This window comes from Zonotrichia albicollis, chromosome 8, assembly GCF_047830755.1.
Source record: "Zonotrichia albicollis isolate bZonAlb1 chromosome 8, bZonAlb1.hap1, whole genome shotgun sequence".
In the NCBI taxonomy this organism is placed as follows: Eukaryota; Metazoa; Chordata; class Aves; order Passeriformes; family Passerellidae; genus Zonotrichia; species Zonotrichia albicollis.
This window is the reverse complement of record NC_133826.1, coordinates 18048268-18072352: the sequence shown is the minus strand read 5'-3', so window position 1 is coordinate 18072352 and position 24085 is coordinate 18048268. Positions and strand designations below refer to the sequence as shown.

Genomic DNA, 24085 nt, shown 5'->3' with positions numbered 1-24085 from the left:
TGAAAGAAGTAAATTAGTGGTGGAACCATTAACAGATCCCAAAGTTTTTTTAAGAACTGCTTGCACTAAGGAACTGGACACAAAAAGTAGAAAAGTAACAAAGCAAGACAGGAAGCATCGTTAATGCTGGGAAAGATCTGGGTGGAGAAAGGGGATGACCCAGAGGACTGACATCACAAAAAGCTGATGAAACCAACAATTTAAGGTAGGAAAATGCCCCTTCTGAACCACGAGCTCACTCATAAAAAAGGAAAAATCAACTAATAACATGATGCAGCCAACACAGACAGGGATGGGGGAAGATCCAGATACATTTCCCTGAAAGAATCAGGGAAGCATTAGCATCAATGTACAAAACACCAGAAAGACTATTTAGATTACTCTCCAGAATTCTTACAAAGAATTACAGCAAAATTCCAACTGGAATTCCTTTTGGTGAATTAAGCAGCTAACCAGTTGGATGGAAGAAATCTTGCCTTTGAAAGAAGGCCAGAAAAAAATATTAACTTAGGTTAAAAATATGTCAGTGGAGTAAACATCAGAGTCAAGAGCTAAAGAACAACACTGTCATAAGATATAATGTTAATGAATTAATCAGTGCTGGAAATCAGCATGCACTTAGACATGAGTGAAACAAGTGATAAGACTTCCCTTTCTTCTACCAAAAAAGACGTTTAGATTTATCTAAATACAAAATTCAAAATATCCTATCAGGTAAAACCAGTATGTCTTAGAGGTACATCACGCAGTAACTCCATACCCACACCCTGTACCACTACCATCAACCCTCCTCCAAAACAATTTCCATGACTAAGCTTTTAGAAAGTTCTTGCACTGAAGAACACAAAGTGTTTTCCACCTTACTAACTTTACTACAGCAGACAAACCAAAAAAAACTTAACAACATTGAAGACTGGTCATAATTCAGCCAGCAGTATCTCCAACTGACAATACAAGAATCCATGCAATAGTAGTTTGTTTTTTTTTTGGTCTGCTGCAGAGAAAGACAAATTGTGGTGGAACACAGAGGAGTAAAATTTGAAAAAATACACACTGACCTAGGATCTGAAGTCTACACAGGACTCTAACCTGAACCATTTTGGCAAACATGGTGAGATTGAGCTTCCAGGTAACCAGATTCCACTTGCTCAAAATGATACATTATAACACTATCTCAAAGAGATAGACAGCCAAATTTTGTGGAAAAAAAGTACTTTTACTTTTCACCTGAAGCCCATCACACAACAGTCTTCTCTAGTTCTCTTAAATTTCTACAAAAGTGAAAAAAAAACTGAACAGAAGAAAGAAGGTGAAGTGTGCTAGGCTGGACAATGCATTACAAACATGTTAAAAACAAACTTGCAAAGGATAAAAGAATTAAGGTGATACTGAGACTACATGTCCAATGCCCTTCATACTTCAGTTTTCTGAATAATTTCAATTCATTAAAGTTTCAAAAAATATGAAACATTAGCAATCAGAAATGAAAATGAGAAAGTTTTCAAACTAAAGGATTTTCCGAAATTAAGAAACCTCTTTTTTTTTACATCACCAGAAAAATATTCAACATGATGGCTCAGATCAGTACTGGCAAACATGTTTTGTCTTTTGTGTGCTTTTCAACAGATAATTTTAACATATCAACCTTTCCACAGCATAATGTCCAGGAATTTACTTTTTGTTACACTGAAGTTCTTATTTAAATTAGGCTTCAGGTAATCTCAGCATTTCTAGTAAAGGTAGCACTGGCCAGTATATAATTATTCACACATATGTATATCAAATATTTCTCTATTTAACACAGTAATTTATTAATTACTGTATTACCCAATTGATTTTGCATCTATTAGCATTGTTACTAACACTGGCATTTTACACAGTTTTTCTACTTTTGCTGCAGTAAATTTAAAGAAGACGTTTAAAAGAAGCATTTTGATGTATTAAATATGTGTATCTTTTCCTAAACAGCAACTAAGAGCTTCAACTTAGTTCACATACACAAGCCTCCCACACAATTTTATTCCTACATGGTCTTAAACCTCAACTACACTATACTTGTAACTTTTTTTTTTACTTACTGTAAAAAAAGCTATGTAGACAAGTGCCTGGATAAAAACATTTAAGTAAAAGAGCAGATAAATATATTACAGTAATATATACAAAAAATACTGAATTAGGCACAAAAGAACATATGGGAATCAGAAAATGGGGGGTGGAGGGACAGCATGGGAGGACTGGTAACAAGCATTCTCAGTGCTATGGAATTGCCCAAAAAATGTTTTTAGCAGTAGGGCAGGTAAACATGACAAAAGCTGTTTATTACTTATGGGCAAAAGCATCTCTTGTACAATGAAAGGTGAACTGGTACCATTCATTAAAAAATGAAGCCCACCTTCTTAAAGTAAAATTTATGCCAAAATATTTAACAATGGATTTTGGAAGACAGATGAACATGTCAGCTGCCGAATGCAAAGAGAACATGTACTTTTACTCCTTTTGGTTATCCATTCAGCATCACCTAACAGTAATTTCCAGTTCCAGTAATGAAGTGTTGTATCATACACTAAATATGCATACACGTACAGAAGTGAACTTTTAAAGACATTCGTGGAACAAATTAAATTTAGCTTTTAGGAGAGTTATTGAGAGATTCTGGCACTGTATGACACCTCTCTTACTGTAGTCTCTTATTTGTCATTATAAATGGTACTTCACAGCTGAAGATGCATCATTAAATTGCACTTGGGAATAGAAAACCACATTTATGACACAGGAGCACAACTTGTTCGGAGTCATTGAAAGGTGAATTTAACTACTGTTAAAACAACGATCTCATCCTCTAACAAATTTTATTAGCAGAATCAGTGTCCATAAAGGTTAAAAGCCAAGTCCAAGGGGAGCAAGGTACTAGAGGAATAACATGGTCTTTTGGTAGAAATAGAGTCTATGCCTAAGCAGCAACAAACCTGAAAGATCCTTCCCTATACAGCACTTAAAATAAAATTGCTGAAACCTGGGGAGAGGCCAAGGGATGTTGGAGGAGACCTCACAACCTGACTAATAACTACTGCTGAAACTGCTGTTGAACTGGAGACTTACTGGCAAGTAGCTATTTTAGGACGTAGTCTGGCTTTCACTGGACTTGAAAATCTTGACCCAATTCAAACATTTTACTGCTAAAACTTTAACAAACATAAATATGCACTGAAAACAGCAGGCTACAATATTTGCATTGGGAGAAAAAGTTTTAAGAAGCACTGGGAGAATGACTAAAACACAGTGTTAGCTCATTTACAAATCAAGTTATAGCTGTAAATGCATAGTTTAAAAATAATATAAACCGAAAAAAATTAGAAACCTAGTTCTGAATCATAGAAACATTTGGGTTGGAGAAGACCTTGAAGATCAAGCCCTACCATTAACCCTGCACTGCCAAGATCCTGTGAGCACAGGAATGGTTCTATTCAATTCAGACTAATGTAAAAACCCATGTTCTGTAACACCCATAGCACTGATCTAAGTCCTCTGCATCTCTCCACCAAGGAGATGAAGAACTCAGTTTCCATGTGACATCAGGCAATTAAATCTTAAACAAGATGTCATCTTTACTAATGATATTCAAAGCATTATTCTCACAATCAAATAGGATACTACAATTTAAATCTAACTGATACATAAGCCACATCCCTGCTGCATAGAGTTCCTTCAATTCAGCATAGATCAACTTGTTGAAATTGAATATTTACAGGTTGACAAAACCTTTAAATGGCCATAATGTGAGCAACTCAGGTCCTGGCATTTTCAGTGAGAAACTCCTATTTTAATAAACAAAGAAATAGGTACCTATATAAAAAAGCAACACAATGAACTGCAGTATACACAAGGCATATTTTAAGTCCAAGTCATTCAATCATTCAAGCTATGAATATTCAATGCAAACAACGAGTTTTTGCAAAAAACTGCTAAGTTCAGCCTAAGTCCTAGCAAAGAATGAACAGCTTACTATCTGATAATAACTGATTTTGAAAACATATTTTAATAAAATTTCATCCTAGAGGAGCTTTTCTCTGCACTTTTTAAAAAGAAATATTTATATATGACCTAAGAATTCTTTATTTTAGATGCATAATTCTTCTGTATCAAACTTTTTTCATAAGCACACAATCTCCTAATACAGAAATGTAACTCTGTGGGCACAGGCAAAAAAAAAATTGGATACAATATAAAGTTGCTTTCACCCATTAGTTCCTGAAAAGGGGAAAAAAAAGTAAAAATTACTACAAGACACTGGCTATAAATTCCTGCATATCTGCAGTAGTGAAATAATATATAAATACACACACTTCCTGCAGAAATCACTCTGGTTCACAACTGCCAGTACATACCAACAACCAATTTAAAAAAAGAGTAACTTTCAGTTTGTACATACTAGAGAAAAGAAGCTTAATAGCAGTAATATTCAGTGCTGTTCTATGTAGAAAGCATTTCTTGCTTTACCTTGGCTAAAAATATGTGATTTCAGGTTACCAACTGTAGAACATCAGACACATATCCAGACAGGAAATAAGTGACTAAGAGAAAGGCAATGCAACTGAAGATACCTAGTTTATTAGACAAATAGTAAAATGTTGCACTGGCTACTGAACACAATCATCTGCCTCAACCAACCAGCAACAAACTGCAGACAATCACAAATTGTGTAATAGAGACCACTGTGGTTTTATTTCTGGAAAGGTCTTTTCTTATGGAAATTTTTCCTATACGTACCCTACCCTGATGTGATAGAATGTAGGAAGGGAGCTGACCAGTGACCTCTCCCAGGCTCCCAAAAGCAAATATACAGGAATTTTGCTTTAGCAAGTAAATCATCAAAAGTCCAACCTAAAGATAAAATCTGGAATTCAAAATGTTTGAAAGAACAAGAAAAGGAGATATCCACTCAAAATACAATAAAAATACATAGAATATGAAGTTGTCTGAAGTCCACACTTGTTAACCTTGAAGGTTAGGTTACACTGGTCAGTGTTAATTACGCTTTTGTTAATAGGGTTTTTTTGCTGTTTACCACAGACATGAGCCATGTACATACAAAAATCTTGATCAGCCAATATTAAAACCATCTTACACTACAAAGACTATTGCTTAAGAGGAATTTGAGCTTTGATAAGTAAACACAGCAAAACAAAGAAAACTTTAATACAGATTTAATTGGCACATCTGCACATAGACTGTGCCTGTTTCAAAATGCACTGAGCACTGAGTTTTCTAAGCACTATGATAACACATTTAGAGTATGGTACAGTGGCTACAGTTCAATGCTGCAGTCTAACATGAATGCAGTTAATTTGGTCCTTAAAAATATGTAAAAATACCACAGGCTAGAGTGAAATCCAACTGAAGTAGAACAAGGAGTTACCACAGCATAGCAATGCAGACAGAAAATACCCAAATTGATAATAATAGCCACATTTTATTGCTCCCATCCGGACATTTTTTATTCTTGTATGTTTCTAAATCTGCGTATCTGTAGAAATATGTAAAGTATACTGTATTATTAAATTACAATATCTTCCAGTCACATGTAATGTACTTCTTAAAATCTTTCAAATTATTAGTAATTGTAATCAATTTGAAAACTTCAGAAGTAAATTACCTAAGTTTAGGCATCATTAATTTTAACTAATAACTAATTTTACTTAATGTGCTAGCAAAAACGGCACATCTATGACACATCCATGTTTACTGCCCAAGTTAAATACAGCACTTGAAATATTATTAGTTTGTATGCCTCACTGCTAATTATTCTGTTAATACAATGAAGTACCTACCAAAGTCACTCCTAACATTCCCTGCTAATTAAGTAAAAACAAGACCAACAGTATCATTCAAAGCTCCAGGAGTTTGGTGAGCTCAGCTGCAAAACAATTTTGGAACGTTTCTACTGATCTACTTTAAACACACCAACGTCAACAATGAAATTGATGGCAGCTGCGACAAGAAAACCTGCCAATTCTTCTTATCTTTGACAAGCCAATTTTCATAAAATCTTCATCAACATCTTTCACTTTTTATCTACATCCCTTAAAAATTTTACCTTTTTGTATGTGGATTTCAGCAAGGAGTTCATGGCACGAGCATCTCCACAGAGATAACTCTTCCCACAACTTTCATTAAGCAATCCTCCAGCCTGAACAGCCAAAGCCTCACACCAAGTCCAGTGAAAAAGTAACGCCTTTTACAGAGGTTACTCCTTTACAGAGGAAACAACTTTTCCAGTTTTTAAGGATAAGGCATTTTTTTTTCCTTGCATTTAAAATCTGCAGAATAAACAACTATGTACTTACTGAACATACAGCACTGAAAGGTACAAAAATTATTTATGTACAATCATTTGCAATCTGCCTTACTAATGTCTTCAAAACCATTTGCAATGTACGAATCAGCAATATTTATTTAAAGATCCTGTTTTCAGTTCTGGTTTCTCAAAATCCTGTTACCAAATCATATTTTAGCTTACCTAAAGAGCCTTTCTAGTCATTGTGCACCAACACAAAAAAAAATTAACTCATGGATCTTTATGAGAAATTTATGCTCTCTAAAGAAAACAGAGTCAAGCAAGATAATGGAAGAAAATAAGAATAGACTTTGACAATATTTTCAAAAAAAGCTAAAGGAAAACTAGCAGTACTTTAAGCAGTAGTAGAAGGCCTGTAGTTCTGAGAACACAACTTTAATATACTCATGTCAGCTGGTGTTAAAAACATCAGAAACTTACACATGTAACATAGAAAAAGAACTTCTTAAGCTTAGATATTTGCTGATCTTGTACTTTACAAGCTGTTCTCCCTTGCTACAAATTCTAATCTAGTGTATGGGATCCTTCACTTAATATTCACAGAATAATATTCTGCCATCCTGTCCAACCTGGTTCAGGAACAATAATAAATCTTGTATATTTAAATATAAACAATTAACTAATATGAAATTCCTTACAATAACAGTAATCAAATTTGTCCAAAACAGGGCTCAGAATTAAGAGATAAAAGTCATCTTAATCTGCTCCTTTACACTCTTAGGACTGCTCTTTTACAAAAGACACAGAAAGTACCTAAAACAGTAACTTCACCTGTAGTGACTGCTAATGTAACCTGCTGTCACCTACACAGTCTGGAGATGGATACAGATGACAAAACTGTTTAGAAAAGGCCCGAGGAACAAGCCTTGCATTTTGAATCATGTCAAACATGCTGGCCTTTTTTAGAGAATTACCACTGGTTCAAATTATCAGTAAGAACGCAAATCAAACATTTGTTCACCAATTTCACAAGTCTCTTTCACAAAGAAATAGGAAAGGATTCATCTGCAAGACTCCCTATAGGGCAGAGAAACCATTCCTCTTTCATGCCTCTCACTAGGAGAGAAGAGTAGAGCAAGAGTATTCATAAAAGCATTAAAGTACTACAGTATTCTCACTGAATGGCAGCTGAATTAGAAACAAAACAAAAAATAAAAACCAACAACAACTAAAAAAAAAACAACCCCAAAAAAACCACCCCAAACAAAAAAAACCCCACAACTCACTAAAGGAACTCTTCCTATGATAAAAAGGTAGGATGCTCATCTTTAAAAAATCATCTCCATCCTCACCCATAATGACACTGCCCTCAGCTCCACCAAAACCCTTCCCTTCCAAGAAAAGGTAGGTTTTTTTGACAACTTAGGCATTTTGGTTTAGGCTAATATTTTTATAGCAGAGAAAGAAATGAGGCTGTGATTGACAAGACTTTGTTCAAAGTTTAGGCCTGCTAAGGCACTGCTATTGATAACTGCTTTTTTGACTGTGTACACTTCCACCAATAAAAGGCCCAGAGGATTACAAAGACAAACCACCTCTTTCTTCTGTTCTCCTAGCTACCTACTTAGAAAAATATCACAGAATCAGATATTGGAAATATCACAGTCAAAACCAGAATAGGTTTCTATATTCTCTGGGAAACAATGGCCAAGTCTCATAATAACACCATGACACTTCCCAACCCTAAAATTAAAAGGGCAAGAACAAGTATTAGTTTTACACAGGCAAGTATCTAAAACGTCTCATTTACAAGGGACTTAATAAATGATCACAGGGTCCCTGAAGCCCTAGAAAATTTGGGAAAGATTCATCACCTTGGCTACAGAAAAAAATAATTGTTTAATTGACTAAAGTTTTAAATTCTTCTGAAGAGAAAAAGTAATAGCAGAACTGAAGCAAAAGGAGGACATCAATTCAGATAGAAAGAATACCTGAACTCATTTGGCTTCTGAAAATGGCTACAAAAAAATTAACACAGGCTTCAATTTCACATCTAACTACTTCTGAGGTTACAACCTGAACTTGTAAACTGTGCAAGTCTGGAAAAAGTACTTCCTGGTTCACAGTAAAAAAAAGAGCTATGGGAGGATATATTCAGAAGCTAAATAGAAGATTTATCCTTCTCTACAGGGGTTTTTTGTGCTACTTCAAAAAGACAAGCAGAATGAAATTTGAGTACAATACCAAGAAAATGTTTAAAAAATAGAACACCCAAACAAACTAATCCCCTTTTTACAGACTGCTGTAGAGAATGACCTGGACTACAGCACTGCTTTCAGATTGTGGGTTTTTGTTTGTTTGGAATCATTTTTCCACCAACTTTCTTTACATATTAATGAATTTATATGAAACTTTTAAGGACAGGCATCTGATACTACAGGAGCCAGATCGCTACTCTAACCACTGCTGCTGATGAGATTGTTTCTTGAGTTATGGTTATGGATGCCAAAAAAACCCAAACAGAGAAACCCCACGCACACCAAGAATACTCCCACACACAACAAACAAACTCCCAAAAATAAAACCCAAACCCTTAATCAGCTGGGAAATAAAAACAAAATGGGAAGCAACGTATCTGTTAAATACATCAAACTTCTATCCCATAGATCAACCTAATGGGATCAAAATATGTTTTTCCATTCTCAGAATTTTTAAGGAAGAATTTGTATGTAGGGGCTGCTTAGACAAGCTTTCGTGATTCTTGTTTCGAAACCTCAATTCTTATTTCAATTTTTTTTTCCTTTACCTCCTTTTTCGTTTCATAAATTAATTTGCATTTAACTTCCTGGAACTAAAAGTTTATCTAAAAATATATTTATAATTTGGTAATGTTTAGGACTTAGTCCTGTCTTAATGTCCTCTGCTGATACCCAAACCCTTGGCGCACATCTCTTTCCATAGCTGTTTCTTGTTTAAGTAAACAAACTGACGAAGCACTAAATATCCAGGACTGAAGAGGACATCAAGAAAATGAACAAAAGAGGGACCTCTTTCAGAACCAGAAGGAAGGAAGAAAAACAGAGAAGAGAGACGTGTTCAGGGGTTCCGAAATGGCTGTGAATGCACTACACTGCACTGCATTTCTGACTTACTCCAAAGTAATAACCTGGTCACCTTTGGTGACAGAACTGCCAATGGAAGTGGTTTTGTTGTGCTGCCACACTCCTCCACTCAACACCACACTGTGTCTACAACTGTGCAGTCACATGACTGATCAGTAAGCTGCTCCAAGGGAAAACCACTTTATTTTGTTAGAATAGTTCAATGCTGCATTAACTTACTCTGCAAGTGTATGAGCACTCCAACAGAAGAGCGTAGCAGAAATGTGGATTTGGAGGTTTTTCTGCTTGTGCTAAAGACGTAGGATGAGAAAGCACAGAGCCACCCATTCTGACAAGAGTCGCCACCACAGCACCCTAATGGTAACATGAAATTGTGCCCTGAATCCCAACCTCTTACTACTAAATTAAAATGGAAATAGTCTGCTATTAATATCAGTGATTATACTGCTGACCCCATGAATACAGAAAATCAGGCACAGTAGAACAGTGAACCAGGCAAGTGACTGGAAAGTGCAGCAACCCTCTATGTCATGAATTAACTCCTCCACATCTCTAAGGCAAGAAGGAAAAAAAAGAGAAAAAACGCACAAAAAATTAATAGTATGGTAGAAAAAGAAAAAAGAGAAAAAGCAAGACCTCTGAAATGAGCTTTCCAAGGGAACTCAATGTACATTCAACATACAGAAGCATCAAGTGCAAAAGAAGGCATTTTAGTGTGTGCCAATCAATGAAAAACCTTTCTATCTAGCACCACCAGAAAACTGATTCAAGAACAGCCACAGTCACTTTGCTCTGATATTCTACCACTGCAATCTCAAACTGAAGGAGCAAAATGAAGCTTCCTGCTTGAGCAGTGACCCAGAACTCTCTCTTCCTGAATGCACATTGCATTAGCAAACTGGCACAGTGGTCTTCCCTGTAACACCCAGACTTGTGGATAACCATGAGTAAAGAAGTTGATGTCACACAGGAATGGGGCTGTTTACCTTTGCCTGAGATTTTATTGGGCTGTTCACCTTTGCAGCTGAGAGTCCTTACTTTAAAGGTAGCTGTACAAGAGAACTGTGATTTTTCAACCGATCACCCACCAACAATTTTGTGTGCAGACATCCCAAAGTTGCCTGTTGATTGTGGGATTATTCTTCTCAGACACCCAAGGTTTGTAGGAGATACAAAGTCACTATATTCTAATATAAACCAACAGTTTATCCCTCTATAGCACAATGGATTCTCGTTTTGGTGTTCTCCCCTTGTAAACAGGAAATGAGTCCGAGTATAAATGACAGATTTCTCCTTTGAAAGGGCATCACTTACCAGTAACTACCATGCTGCTCATGTTAGAGTTCGGGCTACTGAGTACACTGCCTGAAAGAAGTTCGTCAGATCCTCTCTAAAAAGAAAGAGACAGTAAGAGATTTTTTTTCCTCTATTTTGTGATTTTTAAAGATGATACTTCCTCTTTTCAGATAAGTGCAACAATTTGAAATCTAAGTAAAGCGGAATATTTACATGGCAATCTGAAATGAGAGCAGCTTAAGCACAGTTGTTTAACCCACCACTGAAATAAAGCCATCTCTGGACACGATGAAAACTGCTGAACAATAATTTTGTCCAGCATTTCAAATTAAAATATAATTAAATAAATTTATTCTACTTCAATAACATTTAAATTAATTTAAGTTTTAATATTTTAATACACATATATATTAAACTATTATATCTAGCTGAAACTACAAGGGAAATCTACGCAAAAAGAAATATGGAGTTTAGCTCAATTTCAACACCCCTATTTAAAAACAAATATTTAATGATCACAGGAAATGAAATCAGTTTTCATTTTGGGGACATTCATTGTTTCTGCAAAACACAACTTAGGGCAGGGAATTACATCTCCATTTTAGTTCTTAAAACATGAAAAATAGAAATTAATGAATGACTTAAAAGTGAGCTGCAAAAATCAGGAGGGTTTATATTAAAATCATACAAGATAACCCTTTCCACAAATGGTAAGATGGGCACTTGACGCAGCTGAAGAGGCGCTTCTTTTCACACCTTGTTGTTTCTTTTTTTCTTTTATGCCCCAACCCTCTTCATTCTCAAGACACCATCCCTCAAAAAGCCTAAAAAAACCTTTATGTGATCTTTCAATAAACAAAATATTTAAACCATCCTTTGAATATTATCTTGAATTTCTTACAGGTTCTTTCCCACTTCAGAAGTATTTCTGTAGCACCCTTAAGACTAATCCAGATCACTGCTAAAATCACAATGAGGGAAAAAAAAGTTTCTACACATCCTTATTAAAATAAATGTGTTTAATTCTGTTGTGGACACTACAAGAGAATCAAGAATAGTTCATGAGTATGCTTTACAGGGCACTTCAATACTTCATAATAAATTCATCTGAGACTATTACCTTCATAGACAGCACAGTTAAAAGACTTATAAAAATCAAACCCTTACCTTTTTCTCATACTGCACTATATTTGTGTCCACACAGAGAACAGTATGTTAAAGTTTATATATGTGTACACACATATAGAGCCATTAAAGTTTACTTGGTTTTCAACATCAGCTCTGAAGAATCTCTACACAGTTTACTGAATGTTCTAAGCGTGTAAGGGTACATAGCAAGCAACAAAGCTGTGCCTATCAAATGAGCAAGTTTCCTTAAGATTGCATCATTCCTAATACCAAGACCAGATAGAACCATGAGAGGGACTATGTGTTGTTCTTTTCAATGCAAGGATGCATTTCTAAACAGATATAACTAAGAAAAATTTAGCTAGATAGAACTGAGAAGCAATTTATAGGCAAGTTATAGAAATTCTGTTTTTCTAACTGCATTACTTTCTACTACTGACGTAATATGCAGGTGTAAGTTGAAACAAACATTCTTTCTCTTCCATGTTCTACTTTTTCTAGCATAATATTGGCAAGGGTAGAATGCTGCAAAGTTGAAGTTTACTAGCAGCATTAGGCTACTCAGTGGTAAGTGCTTGCAATACCCATCTGGCTTTGCTTGGGAGCCCCTGTCTGCAGCCTGGCCAGCCCAGCTGCACAGGCAGAAGCAGCAGCAGACGCTGACTCTGCTCCTAGTCCAGCTAATTAAGATCATTCACCAGCATTTTTTCTCCCTTAATACAACAGGCATAAATTTGCAATGGTAAAGCAATTACTACATAAACAGCTGAAGTAACCCCAGTATCAAATGAATGCTCTTCCCAAAACCTGTAGGAACTTCACAAATCTGAAAAATTTCAGATTTCATTTGCCTCCAGCTTCAGAAAATTAAAACAGCAACTGCTGAATGAAAGAGTGCAAGAACGATTATATAAACTTCTGGCTCCTAGTAAATCTGGCTTTCAAAAAAACTGTTAATTACTTAATCCACAGCAGAAAAACCCAAAAGGAGCACAAATTACTCAACAGAGTAGATATTCAGTTCCTGTATTTGTGTTTCATGAACAGTTCTCTCTTCATTTACAAACATATCATTTAACATTTCATGAACACCTTCACAGTCAATCACAAGACTTTGTCATTGCACTTGGAAGTTTTAACATTTTTGCTTCCAAGACCAATTAAATGTGAATTTCTTGTGCTGGCCTGTATCATAAAATCTACACTTGTCTTATCTGCATAAATTAGCGTTCAAAAGTCTGATTCACATAGGTACAGGTTCACACATGAAATGTTCTTCCAATTCCCCTGCAAAATCACAAATGTATAGCAAACCTCTATAACCCCTGTATGTATTTCCCAAGCTTTTGGTCAAAGACAGAGCTCTCTTACCATGAGAGTAATGATTCTATAGATATACATGCTTATTTTTCCTAATTGGTTCTTAAGCAGCCTAGATCCTTCTGTACTTCAGTATGTAACTTTAGAATCTGCCCTGCAGCAAAAGACACGATGGACTTGGATACAGAGTGGTAAATTACAAAATCAAAAGCAATACCTGCCTGGTTTTTGTGATTTACTTCAAAAGGGTTGTCAGAAGAGCTTGGCTGGCTAGTAAAGCAAATTCATATAAGCATCTAAAATAAGCCAATGTGTGCTCTTAGACTGCCACTACTGTGTAACACAATCCCTCCTAAATTACATAGACATAAATACTTATTTTACTTACATTTATTCAGCAGAGATAAGGGAGTATTCAATTTGTGGTTTGGGTGCTTGGTTTTGGTTTTATGTGCATACTCTTTTAGAGGGTGCTAAGCCAAAAAGGACTAACACCATGCTCCACAAGCAAAGCTTTTCATCACTCTGCTATGTCACACATGAATTTCAAAATCATAACCAATTTTCCAAGCATCTCAAATATTTAATTAGTCTCAATCACAGAAGTTTGTTAGTTGAATGGTACAAACCTTTAAACTAAATTAGGTAATTGTATTGAATGTTTCAGAGCTAAGGAAACCAAACTGAGATATTTGAAGAGCACACAGAATCAGACTCAAGGAAGGAAGATCCAACAGCAACATTCACTTAACTCTTTTCCCTGTCTGTGCAAACTGCTGTGTTCTAAAGAATCAAAGCAAGTTTAAGATTGTATAACAGTACTGAAGATCACAGAGATGGAAAAAACATTCTCATCTAAGTTATAACAAAAAAATAAAAAACCACACTATGATTACATTTCAGCATAAACTGCAAAGGAAAGTTACTGTAAAAGCAACATGGTAGAGACTAATTCAATATCCATTTTAGCATGAGGCAGGGAGATTATTAAGAACAAAATAAGAAGTACAAACTGCTATTATACTATTAATTCCTCATCTTCTGACATCTAGGCCTCAACAGCACAAGTCTTCAATGCCATATTTCTATTCCTAGCAGTGTCAAGAAGATAAATCTACATAAATCTTCCAGAAAAACTAACAACTAACTGCTCAGATCAGAGCTATCTATACAATTTCTTTGTGAAACCAGCATCTACCAAAATATGAGTATACAAAATAAACAAGGAAATTTCCAGGCTAACATCTTGCAGCGAGCAAACCCTGAATTTGTCACAGTCAAATACTGCCTTTCACTTCAGCCCATGTTATCAGCCCCTTATCACCCCAGGACCCCACGAGAGCATCTCCATGCACGGTGGGAAAACATCATGTTTAATGCATGCTGTCAATCAATAGGTTTATGTAAAACTGACATGTAGGACCACTTTCAAAAAAGACAAAAAATAAACCAAATCAGACTTTTAGTGCATATTTAAGTGAAAATTTAAAGTTATATATACAAAAATTATTTTACATACTGTACATTAAAGACACCACTTTGATGGTTTAGCTAATTTCCCTAAGTGAATACTTATTTCTTACACTGTCACTTCTGCAATTTACAAAATCAATTAAACAAAGCGAAAGAAGAAGCCCCTAGCTCAGCAAATGAATGTCCTAAGTATTTGCTTTAAGTTATAGCTAACTCAAAATCCTTCACAACACAAGGTGGATTTACATTGCAGAATTTCAGATTTCTTCCCTCCATTAAAGACTATTATAAAGCTTTGTGCTATCACAGGTTTTATTACGTATCTGTATAATTTCAGGAAGTCATTACAGTCATACCATGCTGCCAAGCTAATTAAAAATATACTATTCAGAAGTCTTTGCAAACTATTTGCCTTATATTCCAGATTAGGCTTTAAATACTTAACAGATTCCCCAGATTTTATTACATCCAAGGGTTTAGTCTTTTATGCACCAGAATACTTTTTGACAACTGTTTCCATCAGAGACACATAGGGTTTTTTTCCCCAGTAATTCAGGGCTATGGACACACTGATCAGAAGTTATGGCTGAACCTAACCTAGCAGTGTATTACAGACAGCATGTGCAGAAGCACTACAACACTCCTAGAAACAGTTAACTTCTGTTAAAAAGTCAACAGTATCATCTAAAAAAATTCTTAAACTTGTACTAGAAAATAAAATGACAACACTCAAAGATATCGAAAAATAAATTTTTTTTACAAATACTCTCATTTGTGGTGTTTATATTTGCTGATATTAGAAACCTCTCTCAAAACCAGGATGATTCTGCCCTTCCCATTTCCCTCTCTCTGCCTTTCCCCCCAAAGGAAAGATAAGTAAGAGAACTACAGCTGCACTGCACATTCACCACATTCATTCTCAGCCTACAGGCATGAATTTCTCAAGGGGTATGACGAGCCAGGAGACAGATCTCGTGATTTAAGGAAATCCAACAGCACTGTAAAACACTTTATTTCTAACAACATCTGGGAGCAATTTAAAAGAAAGAGCCAGAAACCTGATGGTATGGGAGAGGAATAAGCACATGACAGTTTCAACGCAGACATTAAAACATTCTCCTCTAACAGTTACACATTGTAAACACACTGCTTCAGTATCTGAAGTAACTTTGGGGACTGGATGTTGGAAACAACAGAAAACACACTTTGAACCCCCAAACACAGCATTTATAAACTTTGTTCAGTTTACATGTGATGGATTAGAATTTAAAAGGATGCTTCATTTGTAACATGATAAATTTTTATATGAAACACTGCATAAATATACCCTCACATAATCTTTTGTCAAGAAAAAACACTTGATCTGCCTTATGCTCTGCTTATACACACAATTGTCAAAACACATAATCCAAACTATGCTGAGGAATTTGTGACACCTCTCATAAGTACAGGATCACAGAATACCCATGCAGGACAGGATACATATTCAGAAGAAACTCCATGCAGGTTCATAATTATTTTACAAAGCATACAGTTTAATTAGAAGCTTGCTGTTACTTCACCCGAACCTTACATGCATGGAGCACACCCACTTGAATAATTTTAAAGAATACACCATTTATCTATACTGGCATGAAATCAGTTAAGGTCGTGAACTCCATGGGTGCTAAGTAACTCACTTATACCATCACTTGCTTTTCATTCAGTATTGAGTTCTCAAAAAAGGTTTGTGAATTGACTACAGTTGCACAAGTATTACAGTGAGAGAAAAATGGAATGCAGCTTGATTTGCTTGTGAAAACATGGCCTGAAGCTCTAGGAAATGGTATTAGTGCATGTTTTCAGACGTGGTGCACGTGATTGCGTTTCTCTTTGTATAACCCCTCAATGAAGATGCAAAACTAAGTCTTCTGCTACAAATGAAAACTGCATGATTTCAAATTAGTGAAAGATATCAAAATTTATCAAACAGGTATACTAAAACTTCCTTACACATAGTGAGCATACCTACTACAGAGAACAAACTAAGTTTCAACATGTTTCCTTTCTTCCCATTTTCAGCTTTTCTTACTTCTTCACATATATTACAGCAACAGAATGGGCATCACAAAAAAAAAAGTACAAAGAATAAAAGAACTGGAGTCAGCTGTTCTGAGAATAAATATGAAAGCCATTTGAAACAGGGCCAATTTATAGAAGTTACTGTTATCAAATCTTTACTGTTAACAGATATCTTTCATTGTAATAAGTTATTTTTTGTCATTATGGACATGTTCCCCATACCACTGCTGGAAAAACAAATCCAGATGCCACTTCTAAACTTTTGAACATGGTCAGACTTCAGCCTTACTTCACTGCTATAATCCTCCACATGTCTTTTTTGCTGTTTACTGCTGCTAGCACAACTTAAGTATTATTAAAATCAAAGGCTGTCTAAAAATATTATCACACCTAACACAAGATTAAAATACCTCTAAAACTCACAAACAACCCATTTTTCTCATATCACTGTGTCTTTGTCTAGTCTACCAGCAATTATATTAGACATTTAAGGTTAGCCCAAAACTCTAACACTAACATTTTAAATACAACAGACTATCACATGGCATTTGTCTGTATGAATAAACTGATTTTTTTATCCTATCACTCCCTTCTTTTTAAGCAGCCAAAATTACAACAGTGAAGGCAAAAAATTTGAGAGAGTACAAAACTGAAAGGAACAGGCTTGTGAAATAAGTTTAGACTAAATTTTAGAAGTGGGAGTTTATCTTCTGACAACTTGCTAGAATCTGACTTTCAATCCTATTTTCATAATACCATGTACAGCTGAAACAAAAAGTCACAGCACATCTACAGTATCTACTTGTTTCCACCATGAACAAATTCTCAGTTATTACCAGCATAAAAGGTTCAGAACATAGTTTAGTAAGAGAAGACTACGCCTCAGAACATGAGTTAAGAAACCAAAGTAGACAACAACTCCAGAGTACTTAGAGTGCTACCTGGTGCCCTCTCCCCTTTCTCCCTCAGTTCTCAGCCACTGTCCTTCCCCCATACTACCATATTCCTCCAGGTTAAGTTACAGCAACCAAAGGGGGACTAGGTGATCCTATCCTGTTTGGAAAACTTAGAAAGTACTAGGATGTGTTTCTTAGCATGTTCTATCCACCCCAAACATAACACACACCACCAATTCCCTCATCTCTTAAGCACACTGCAATGGCTGAAGCCCTGACCATGGGGGGAAGAAGCCCACTCCCACATCTTTAACCATTCCAAAACTCTTCACAGGAATGACTTCTCTCTCCTGGCTACAACTGGGGCTGTCCATGCTCGGCAGCTGAAGCCTGGCTTTAGGCCAGTATCCATAGCACTGTCAAGAAGGTCAAACATTTCCCAAATGCTGTATACCAAATAATGCTCCAGGAAGAAATGCCTGCTTCTGTTCTCCTGTCAGACAGAAGAGCACCTCAGCCACTGTGAAACATGCAATGCACACACACAGAATGAGTCACTCAATTGTTCAAAGCCCATTTACTGCACAGCCACCCATCCCATCCAGGAGAAATATCCATCAGACTGAAGTGGCACACACTGAAACACAGTAGGAGACATCACCCTCAATATGCACCCAAAGTTCACCTAAATTATTCCCTACACCTGTGTGACATATATTCCTTATGTTTTCATATCCATCCAGAGAGTCTTTTAATTGCTCCATAGGAAAGATACATTAATACTTCATACATCAAACGGCTGAAAAGGCTCTATCACACCAGGTGCCAATCAGATATCAAGATTAAAGCACGGTAATGTAAAGAGAACACAAGAGAACAATTCAAAGTACAGTTATTAGATGTTGATGCTCAAAACTGTATAACCACAGAGTAACTAAGGACCTGATGTAATAAGAGCAGAGGAACCCTAATGTACTTTTTTTAAAAAAAAAAAAAGCAAATATCTTATAGAATATGATAAATTTTTGAAATTATGCACAAAGAAATCTAGAAAATGTATAAAATTTCTCCAGGGAACTGAATTTTTTTTAAATTTATGAACTATGTAAATATTACCATTCCTGGAATCCTTAACTCTCCTTTATTCAAGTATACTTTGCACAAACTGCTCATATACAATGCAAGTTCACAAATCAGCATCAGACAGAGAGCTAAAGCTCATTCCTTCTTGCATTATTTTGCAAAATGTAATGCAAGGGGTGAACTGTGTGCAGTGACATTTCCCTGCCTCCATGAATTCTAGGTAAGCAAAACAAGACATTACAGACCAAATCAAGTATGAGTTATCTCATTTGTATTTACAAGATGACTGGGTTGTGACATGTTCTAATGCTTTCAGAAATTAAAGCTCGCTGCTCCTCTGACAGATTTGAGCGAGGAAGCGTGTTCCCACTGCATATTTTGAATTGCACAAATCCTCACATTTATTCTTTGTAAACCAAGTTCTTAAGTTGTATTCATCATTTTTTCCAGCTCCATTTGAAGTTTTAAGTTTTGTACTGGTTTCTAGTGTTAATTTCTGGTGACTCAACATGTAAATGAAATGAAGACCAAACATCAGACGAACAAGAATGTTTTAAAACAAATTAAGTACACAATATAAATAAATGGTATAGTTTCAAATTTATCCCTCATTTGTAGGTAACTCTGATTAAAAAACTGTTAATAAAGCATTATAAGGAAGCATTCCTTTTACTTTATACTTGCCTTGACCACATGCAGTCCCCTAAACTGCAAAGCCCTCTTTTAATGGAAAGACAATACCCAGACTACAATAATTAACTTCTCTTACTCTTTTATCAATTTTAAAAGTATAATGTGCATTTTGTTGTTTAAGAGAACAACCAGCTAGATAAAAGTTAATATAACTTTTAAATTTGAATTGACATGACTGATGATGATAAAATAAAGCAAATTTCCCAAACAGAAGAGTCACATGTCACCATCCATTTCTCTGAGTATAACTGAATATATCACAAACATGTTTTGCAAGTGATCAGCATATACACTCTAAGCGAAAAATATCCGAAAGCATCAAGTAAAAGAAACATTCTGGATAAGGCAACTTCTCACAGCTAAATCCCTGCCCACATCCAATGACTACCAGTCTCAACAAAAGCAATGTTGGAAGAGCATTAAAATTGCTAATGCAACTCCTTGGATTCAAAACTTAATTCTTACACACTCCCACAGCACTCCATGAAAAGAAAACTTCCAAGGGAAGGCCAGATGACTGATCCCAGTTGTTTATATACACTTGACAGGCAAAGCATTCCTCAACTTGAAAACATCAGTCCATCAAGAGCAATGAATAGCCACCATAAGGACAAATGTTCCACATGTCCTTCCACAAAGCACGAGTGAAGCTGGCATTACCTCACTATGCACACTCCATGAGACAGAAATCCCATTCTCCATTCTTAGCAGTACCTTGAGATAATTAAAGAAGCTCCAGAATACAATCCAGTTTACTCCTCCCATATTTAACAGCTTTCTTCAGGAAATCATCATCCTTATTTATTTGCACTACTTCCATGCATAGACTGTTTTCTTCCAGAAACCAGACAGCAAGTCCATTTTTACAAGGAAAAAGCACAACTTTTTGATACTTCTGAGCTTTTCCTTGTAGTTTTTAATCACTGCCTCCAATACACCTGTCTTGCCTTCTTTCTTACACTCATAATATGACTTCTAAAATCAACAGAAGAAAGCAGTTACAGCATCTGAAGTATCTTTATTTCATTGTCTGGCTACTATCTTAAAATTTGGTTCTGAAATGGTACTACCCACTTAGACACAGTTTGTAACACTCAAGTTCTCACAGACTGAAGTTGCTCACAGTAAAGAATAAAAGGGATACTGAATCAATTTACTTCTCCTGAAGTGACAAATGCTAGAATTAAAGATCCAAGTAATACATGGTCTACTTGAAACTACTTCTTCACTATAAAGAAAAATTACTAGGGGTAATTAATGATTTTAGATTTTTTGCCCTGAAGCAGTGTACATGGAGCACAGTTTGCTGCTGAAAGACTTGGAACATCCTCAGGTATCTCTCCAAACTACTAAATACATTGCTATGTTTTAATTAGTTAACACTTTGTCCTCCCAGGCATCAGAGAAATAATCATGTCAGTTCTATTGTGCTTAGCTCCCACGGAAGTACCTTAATAACCACACTTTACTCATGATTCAGAGATGAGTTTAAGCTTGTCTCCAATAGTGCATGAACACATGGAGCTGGATGGGTGCAGAACCCACATAACTGACTTCTCACAGCCCTTTCTACAAGCAAGCTTACCCAGAAACATTACACAGGTAGATCCAACAGAACAGCTGCTGTATCTACAGGCTGACTGCATTATATAAGAACTAGTCCAAATCCAGCAGGACCAATAGTGAATCTGAGCAACTGGGCCTTTCTAGACAAAGGTGGGCTTAGCAAGCAGCTGGCACTGATCAGCTCCAGGTGAAAAGGCAGGTACACAGCACAAGCTACAAGGTCTCTCAACAAAGAGTTAACTGTGTGCACTAGAAAACTCCTGCTTCTGCCACTGAAATAGAATTGCTCTCATGCATTCACTGAAGTTCTCTTGTCCCATATCCCTTTGCATAAACATTATTTATCTACTACTGCGGAGTACTGATCTAACTCCTGTGATAGATTTGAATAAAAAGCGAAATAAATAGTAAATTAACTGCTATTTAGAAGCCCTTTCCTTCTTATGAAAGTATACTAAATTCACAACTGAACTTGAGAAATAAAAGTTACAGCAAAGCAAACACCCACTTCTGTGTCTACATAACAAATTCTAGCTCCCATTTTTCTGTCCTCTTATAGATAGTCACTTCTTTTTTAACTGGGAACTGCTTTGAAAAAAGGAGGGGGAGGGACAGAGAAAGTATGACTTTTACAGGCCCCATGCAACAATGTGGGAGTGGTGTTTTGAAAAAAAGTATGATAAATCAAGTTTCAAAGTAAGAAGCTGACACCACTACATTAATCCAGAACCACTGTTTACAGCTCAGTGCCTAGAAAAGTCTTTTGTGTAGAGGCTCCAATTTACCTCTAGGGATTTTTGTTTAATAAAGCATACATGGCTGACTAGATATCAGCTCACAATGACCAGTTAAAATCTTCCAACAGGCAACTACTGATGCTCAAAGTAGTTCATTTTGTATCAGCACTCTACCCCCTTATTTGTTAAGTGTACATCCTACCTTCACACCAACGGCAACATCAGTGACAATGCTGCAAAAAAAAAAAAAAAAACAAGAACATAAGTCAACCAATTTATCCTCATAAACCAAACTTTTCAATGTCTTGTAATGACAAAATTATGAGGAAACAAACACGCAACAAGTTCCCCGAGCAAGAAACTACGCTCAAAAACATATAGGACTGCAAAAGAAACATATGGAATGCAAAAGAAACTTTGAAAAGCTACTGAGCTCCCGCAGCTTATAGGCCTTTCCAAGAGTACAAAGTTTCAAGTAAATGTTACTCCAATGCAGCACTGCCAGGAAATTTATTTAGGAAACTTGGGTTTCTGAACATAGGATTACAGGGTAGAAATAGAGTAATTTAAAAGTAAGTACAAAACTTCTCACATACCTCTATTAACTAAACAGCTAACTCAGCAACATAGCTGAACCTTTGTCTGACCTACTCTTTGAACAGCAGAAAGCAATCTTTTTTTTTTTTTTTTTAATTAGCTTGGAAAAAAAACCCCATTGGCAGCTACACCTGTACGAAATGTAATGAGGTACACCTATGAAAAACATTGCAACAGGTATGTCAAGGTGCATCTCCTCCTTAGAGGTTGTGACACCACCACTCACAGTGTACATCACAATCCTAAAAGAAACCTCAGTCCACAAACACATACACACAAAAAAGAATATGGGAGAGCATTCCACAATGCAGTACTCATTCCTAGTTCTCAGACAGGATTTGTAACTCCTACCATTATAACCACAACCATAAAAAGCCTTGGGAACTCACAGTTGAAAGGTTATATATGCTTAAAGCATACCAAAGAGATAGCTTCTCTGTTTGAAGCAGAGTAAACAACCTAATGGGAGATTTGGAAGCTGAAAACTGTATTTACATTGAAGGCTACAGCCAGCAGCCCCGCTTTCCAGGTGCAACAAAAAGCAGGCCTGGCGTGTGGTGCCTGCCCATCCCAGCCCCTACTGTCCCCTAATGCCGACTGCTTCCAACCTTCCCTTCTTTGGTTTTTACAGCCACTCCACTGTATATACAAAGGCATCTCTCCACCTGGAGAGTGGGGGAAGCCGAAGGGCTTATTAGGCAGTTTCTGAAAACAAAAGAGCTCGACATCTGGCTCCTGCTGGCATCGCTCCTCCTCTCCAGCCAGCTCCAAAACAAACCCGAGCCCAGCAACGCGCCCCTCCTCGCCCCCTGGCCAGAGGAGAGATGCCAAAGGCGGGGGGAAGGAGGGAGCGAGAGGCTCTGGGGGGCGAGATGAGGGCAGATCGCCCCTTCTTTACATCGGGGCGCGCCGTCTCGGGCACTACACTTAATTAGGGGGCAGCCCGAGGCCCTCGGCGATTTGAACGGGGCACCCTACAGAGGGGCCCGAGTTACGGAGAGGCTGAGCCCGTCCGGTCCCGCTCCCAGCCTGCGTGGGGCCTCAGGCTTCAGCTGTCCCGCGGCGGGAAGCTCCACGCTCCCCACACCCTCGGAGACGCCCGCCGACAGCCAGCGAGCGCCCGGCGCCGGGACAGGTACCACCAGCGGCCGGCAGCACAAAGCGCGGCAGTGCGCTCGCTCCCAGCGCCCCGGTGCCCACTCACCCGTCCATCGCCGAGCAGGACAGAGCGCGGGCAGCGGGACAGGAGCCGCGCACGGGGAGCTGAGAGAAAATGGCGGCCTGGCCTGCACGGAAACCGCCGAGCGTTGCCGAGTGCCGGGCTCCGCTCCGCGTCCCCCTCCGCTTCCGCGCACGCGCCGGCAGAACGCGCATGCGCCTTGCGCGCCGCTGAAGCTCTTGCCCTCAGCTGCCCGGCCCGAGCCGGCCCTTGAGGCGGCGCGAGCTGCTCCGCCCGCGGCGGGAGCGGCGGCGGTGGCGGCGGAGCCTTCCCCGCCCGGCCCTGGCCCGCCCCGCCACCGCTCCTGCCCCAGCGCCGCGCCCGGAGTGCGCGGGGGGCGGCAGGGGCTCCTCAGCCCATCGGCATTCCCTGCCGCCCGCCCGGGCTGAGCCGCCGGACCCCACTTGTTGAAGGGAGAGAGTTCCGGGCTTGGTCCCGGCCCTTCTCCTCAGGGAAAGCTATCAGAGGGACCCGCGCCGGCCTCCAGCCCCCACAGGGAGCCTTGTGCCCATCGCTCCTAACCTCGGCCGCACTGTCACTTCCCAGAAAACAACCTGTTGACTATATAACTGATCACTAACACTAATAAACATAATAAA

The 24085-nt window shown here is 37.7% G+C and overlaps 1 protein-coding gene across 5 annotated transcripts in view; it reads right to left on the bottom strand.

Moving 5' to 3' along the window:
* Positions 1 to 23667, bottom strand: part of PTBP2 (polypyrimidine tract binding protein 2) — a 56383-nt gene extending 32716 nt beyond the window's left edge. For 2 of the 5 annotated variants that reach the window (XM_005482059.4, XM_014263785.3), the window contains exons 1-3: positions 23472 to 23665; positions 21873 to 21903; positions 10732 to 10807 (exon numbers count right to left, since the gene is read on the bottom strand). In XM_005482059.4, coding sequence (XP_005482116.2) covers positions 10732 to 10807; positions 21873 to 21903; positions 23472 to 23641 — 277 coding nt within the window. In that variant the 5' untranslated portion in view covers positions 23642 to 23665. Of the gene's footprint in view, positions 1 to 10731; positions 10808 to 21872; positions 21904 to 23471 lie in introns of all 5 variants that reach the window. The other 3 variants (XM_005482058.4, XM_005482060.4, XM_026790498.2) reach the window with 3 other exon arrangements.
* Between the last annotated feature and the right edge of the window lie 418 nt (positions 23668 to 24085).